Genomic DNA, 5,640 nt, shown 5'->3' on the forward strand with positions numbered 1-5,640 from the left:
GTCCAAGTTCATGGTTTTCAAAGCGCTGATTCTTTAAAAAAATATAAAGTTTACAATAAATGTGAGAAGGTTTTGGCAGCAGCGTTTTATAGAATTTATAAACCTCTCGCCAGGAAAGATTGCCGGTGACAGAACACTTGATCCTGGTCTACAATCTATGTTTTTCTAAAGATGTGAGCGACTTCTGGGATAGTGTCGTGTCAATGTTGAACAAAAAGACTTAACGTTCAACATTGGCACGATCCTATTCCGGAAGTCGCTCGCATCTTAAGAAAAACATAGATTGTAGATCGACACAAGGTGTGCTGTGACCGGCAATCTTTCCTGGCGAGAGTTATAGAAAAAGTGACAACACTATTTTTCTTGTTTTATTGTTACAACAAGAAGTCAGCCATGTCTATGACATTTTTGTAATATGTAATATTTTTCCATGGATTTAAGTATTCTGCGAGTGTGTGTGTGAGGAGATAACGTAAACATTTTTGCCCAAAGTAACAGGCCTCTTGTGGGTACTAATTTTTTTTGTTAATGTTAAACCTCCCCAATGTGAAGTTACTTGACAAATTTTTTAAGCAAAATGGCAACGTTACAATCCCGACTTACCAACATGGATCCCGATCTCCAACTTTGCCACTATCAAAATGACATTGCAATCTGATTGGTTCATAAAACAAAAATGAGGTTGTGGTTTTCTGACTTATGTCTTTGAGGTAAGTAGGTAATTTTCCTGTGTGCAATTACAAAATACGTCTTTTAAGTTATATGATGACTGAATTAAAAATTGAAATTAAACAAGAAGAAGAGATAAACGCATTCTTGGATGAGAAGGTTCTATTGAGTAATGATGCCGGCAAAATGATAAAGCAGGAGAATGTGGAATATTATAATGCAACATGTGATAAAGATTGGGCATGTTCTAAGCGACTACAGATATCAAAAGATTTTATCTGTGACCAGTGCGATTTCGCAACCAATAGCAAACCCAATTTAAGAAATCATGTGTTAATAAGACACAGGATAGTGAAAAAATTCAAATGTGCTCAGTGTGACTATGCGACTAATCACAAATACAATTTCCGAATTCATTTGTCTTCGCACAACGAAGTCAAGGAGCTTAAATGTGCTCAGTGTCATTACACAACCAATCATAATTCCTATTTGAAATCACATCTCTTGTCGCACAAAACAGCTAAGGATTTTAAATGTCACCATTGTGATTACGCGACCACCTGTCAACGCAATTTGAGACATCATTTGTTAACGCACAAGACTTCCAAACGTTTGAAATGTGTCCAGTGTGATTACGCAACCAATTACAAGGCTCATTTAAAAAGACATCTTATGAAGCACAAAGTCTCTAAGGATTTTCAATGTGTCCAGTGTGACTACGCAACCAATGACAAATGGAACTTAACAAAACATATGTTAATACACAAGACGGTTAAGGAATTAAAATGTGTCCAGTGTAATTACGCAACCAATACCAAATCCAGTTTAAGAAAACATATGCTAACACACAAAGTGTAGTCGCCTTGTGGGGATAAATAAACACGCTAGTATGAGTACTTATTAAATAACTAATAATTGAATATCTCCAGTAAAACTTTTTTTAAATAAACAATTGACAAAAAAAAATATATTTAATGTGCAACTGCTCCTGTTACTTTCATTCGCTTGGCCGATTTATCCGCACCTTCTTTGGCGCCCTTCTTCTTTTGGCCTTTGCCTGCTTCGGGAGAGCTTTCAGCTTCCGTTAGCCACATTTCAATGTGACAAGGTGAGGACATGTAGGGGTTGATTGTGCCGTGCGCGCGATACGTGCGTCTTCTTAAAAAGGCGGCGCGATTTACTTGAATATGCTCGATAACTAATCTGTCGACGTCGAGACCGCTGTAATCCGCGTTGCTTTCGGCATTTTTGAGCATCTGCAATACGAACTCCGCCGATTTCTTTGGCCAGCGCCCTTGCGTGGTGCCCCACTGTTTCGCTTGCGCGCAGCGTCCGACTCCTCCATCGAATCGTCTGAACGGAACGCACTCCTTGCGGCCGGTAACGTTTTTCAAGTAGGTAAGCGCGCGCTTCAACGGCATCTTGCGAATCGCGTTTGCAGTTTCACAGGTATTCTGAAACACCGAAGTTTTTTTAGTCGGAGCTTTGCCACATTTTAAAAATATCTACGAAATAAGATATTACATGGCCTTCTACGGTTACCATGTTTACAGACGGACGAACAGAAAGTCCAAATGGCCAAAATTTAATTGGTTATTGACCAATAGTGAAAACAGAATTGGAAAATTTGAAACCGTTCGCGAGGTATCATGTACCTACACAGAGAGACAGACCGACACACTTAGGAGCACGTTAGTAGGCCAAGACCTTAAAATTTTTTCTCACCACCATAATACACGAAAAGAGGACATTCACAGCCTTTATAAAAGGTCTTTGAGAATTTTGTAAAAATCTCCCAAAAATTCCTACCTCTGAAAGGGGGTGCAAGAAAATTCTGGCTCCACAAACTTTGGTATCTGGAGTATTTTTGTAACCATTTCCACGAAATTCCTACCCCTAAATGGGGGTGCAAAAAAACCACCGTAACACATTTTTAAAGGGGACATTAACGGCCTAAAAGGTCTTTGAGTATTTTTGTAAAAATCTCTCAAAAAATCCTTCCCTAGAATGGAGGTGAAAAAAACGCAACTACCGATTGTAGTGCACTTAACCCCCATGTTCTACGCTAACTTCACACTACAAGAACACAGAAATAAAGTCAACCCGGCAACGTTTAAAAATGGCCACCCGAATGACTATTCCCTCCAAAACTAAACAAGATCCCGCTTAAATTTGAACAGTGGCACGTGATCAAACATCTAAGGCAGGGCCTCTTACGTTACTTGTAGACAACGCTTTGACCTGAAGCACAGTAGGGAAGAAACGTAAAACAAAACACTGAAATTGTGAAAAGTTTGTTTAATAATGATCGCAATTATTAAGATTGTGAAAGCTCGGAAATTTAAGTCGAAATAAATTACATTGTAAAAATAAACTTTGAAAATGGTAGTTCACCGAATAAAAATAGAAATCGGCTGGGGAAAAAAAAAACTTACCAATAAAAACAATCAGCCGTCAAAGTAATATCCAATTGTGTTGTAAAATTAATTGTTTGTAATGATGTGAATGCGTAACATAAAATTATTTTTTTAACATCACAAAAAGTAGCAGGTCAACTTCAAGAGATAACATATAGGTTAAAAACAAGTTTTGGGAATTACGGGTCGGGTAAGCAGGTACCAATATTCTAAGAAAGGGTGAAATACACAGGATGTGACTCAACTTTGGTGCAATAAAGTCTTTTGTTAAAAGCAAGATGGAAAATTACATGGCCTTGTAGGCAAATTTAACTAAAAACAAGATATGTGGAAATTATTGAATCGCCACTCATTTATCGCACATAGATTCTAAACTGAAGAACTTTGATTAGCGTAATCCCGCTCCTGCAGGATAGGTAACCCGCCCCTGGTTTCGGGGTTTCGAGCTTACAGTTGAATGTCGAAGACAATCACGAATTAGGTGTCGTACTTCAAATGGTTACCACCCCCGTGACTGCTTCATACACGGAGAAAATTGTTAGTTACACACAACAAGTCAGTATGATCAAACGAATCGGTAATTTCCACATATTAAAATCAACTGATTAAGACTTATGTCAATGTTACTTCACCAACAAGACCAAGTAATCAACATCAATACATTAATTAAGCAAGTATCACACCAAAAACGTAAACAATAACAAACAATAGCATAACGATATTAAACATGTCATTCTGCATTGCGGTTAAATCAAGTAAATTTCAAAATCAAAGATATAAAATGTGGCATACAAAACACAAATACGATATAAAGAAATGCAAAGATTACTACCTGAACTACAAAAAAAACACAAAATGACAACAAACATTTATAAGCCCCCCAGGTACGATCATAAAATTAAAAAAAAATGGATAGAGGGCAACTTAACGAAGCGTGTTCAATAAAAAAAAAACTGCGGAAGAAGCCCTAAATTTTCCACAATCTTAATTAAAAGTTCAATTCATTTCGTCAAAAGTGAGGTTATATTACTCCAAATTTCATTTTCAGTTGGTAGTGGTGTGCCAACTTTAATTTCTTAAGAGGTTATGTTATTTTTCTACGATTTAATAAATGTGAAACTGATATACTAGTTTTTAATTATACCAGAATAGCGTGTAAGTAATTTTCTACAAGAGATATTGCTAAGCAGCGATTCATATGGAAAGGGCGTTTAAAATGAATCGGCAGTCAATACGAACAAATTGGTATATGAAACATGCAGGGAAGTGCCCGGGTTTCCCCTCTCGGTGATCGATACAGAGATGTCGATCTGTGCCACATGCAATATGTATCCTTCTTCCCTAATGCATTCAAGGGGTTAGGCTGTATACGCTTTAAAAAGTGGTGTTATTAAAGTGTATCCACAAGTGACATGGAAGTGTCTCTTATTGGTCGAACAAAACCTAAAATTATACCTGTTATACTACTTTTATTACATATCTGTTGATATAGACGTTAAACCCAGAATTTTAGTAGACGAAGAAGTTAACATTAAGGTGCCCTCTATCCATTACTATCAATGTCATGATCGTACCTGGGGGGCTTATTAGCGTCACGTATCCTCATTGCTTTTTAAACCAAGCATATTTTACAATATCTCGATCAAACAGTAGTCTAATTAACCTACCTTAAAGTGTACACGAAGGTTTGATCCTCTCGCCTTGCATGTTTTTGGAGCCACTTCTGGTTCTTTAGCGTAACGTCCCATCTTCTAACCTTAAAAAAGAAACAACAGTTACTCACGGAAAATAATTTGAGACAGCAAAAATATAGTGCACAATCGGTCACATAATACAAGGAAATATAACAATTTCGCGTTTTTTACTCAAAAAACTTACCGATTAATAAAAATAAAATCGGATTATAAACGTGCAACTGATGGTCTGTGCGCGCAACTCTCTGCCACTATAGAGATGGGTTGTGATTTCACGACCTGTGATTTTATCGCGGCGATTGATCAGTCATTTGTTATTTGTCACTGTTAAGGACGTTAAGGTCAACGTTAATAGAGAGAATAGGTTGCCTCGTAACTTTAAGGAAACGCGTCATCGAGAATCCGGAAATCCTATTTGATTGGTGTTTGAGTTTTCGTTCACTTTGACAGTTATTTGAAATGCGTAAGTAATTGTCAGATATCCCTGAATTACGTATATGCGTAATTCGATTGAATTACTGTTAGATACTTCAGTATTGATTAAAGTTATTTGATGCCGGGTGGAAATATTTGTAGCGTTGCTATATGCAATAGCAGCTCTAACAAATCAAAAGCAAATGGCTTAAAAATTCAGTTTTTCAAATTTCCAAAAGATACTGCATTGCAAAAAGAATGGACTATAAAGTGCAATCGAAAGGGGAAACTGAACCCCTTGTGCAATAGCGTATGCAGTCTGCATTTCCGGGCCGAAGATTATGCAGATGAAATGCAAGCTAGGCTAATGGGAATTGTCGCAAAAAAATTAAAAAGAAATGGTTCGTATAGAATACCTTATACGTAGGTGCAGTTTTTAAGATTGA

At 37.1% G+C, this 5,640-nt stretch overlaps 2 protein-coding genes across 2 annotated transcripts; one reads left to right on the forward strand and one right to left on the reverse strand.

Annotated features, from left to right (window-relative positions):
• The first annotated feature begins 540 nt into the window (after nucleotides 1–540).
• Nucleotides 541–1,561, forward strand: LOC116162274 (RE1-silencing transcription factor-like). Its single transcript, XM_031475877.1, has 2 exons — nucleotides 541–710; nucleotides 759–1,561. The coding sequence occupies exons 1-2, from the start codon at nucleotides 700–702 to the stop codon at nucleotides 1,525–1,527; spliced, it is 780 nt and encodes a 259-aa protein (XP_031331737.1). The 5' UTR covers nucleotides 541–699; the 3' UTR covers nucleotides 1,528–1,561.
• LOC116162280 (60S ribosomal protein L17-like) lies at nucleotides 1,558–5,048 on the reverse strand. Its single transcript, XM_031475883.1, has 3 exons — nucleotides 4,965–5,048; nucleotides 4,754–4,842; nucleotides 1,558–2,123 (listed from the first exon to the last, which is right to left on the reverse strand). Exons 2-3 carry the CDS (start codon nucleotides 4,832–4,834, stop codon nucleotides 1,641–1,643), a joined length of 564 nt encoding a protein of 187 aa, XP_031331743.1. The 5' UTR covers nucleotides 4,835–4,842; nucleotides 4,965–5,048; the 3' UTR covers nucleotides 1,558–1,640.
• Nucleotides 5,049–5,640: the final 592 nt, after the last annotated feature.

This window comes from Photinus pyralis, unplaced genomic scaffold (assembly GCF_008802855.1).
Source record: "Photinus pyralis isolate 1611_PpyrPB1 unplaced genomic scaffold, Ppyr1.3 Ppyr1.4_LG10, whole genome shotgun sequence".
Classification (NCBI taxonomy): domain Eukaryota; kingdom Metazoa; phylum Arthropoda; class Insecta; order Coleoptera; family Lampyridae; genus Photinus; species Photinus pyralis.

Excerpts from the sequence above, each read along its gene's own strand:
- LOC116162280 (XM_031475883.1), bottom strand. The coding sequence starts at position 4,834 with ATGGGACGTTACGCTAAAGAACCAGAAGTGGCTCCAAAAACATGCAAG. Across the intron at positions 2,124-4,753 it reads ACCTTCGTGTACACTTTAAG|AATACCTGTGAAACTGCAAA; the intron begins GTAGGTTAATTA and ends TCGGTGTTTCAG.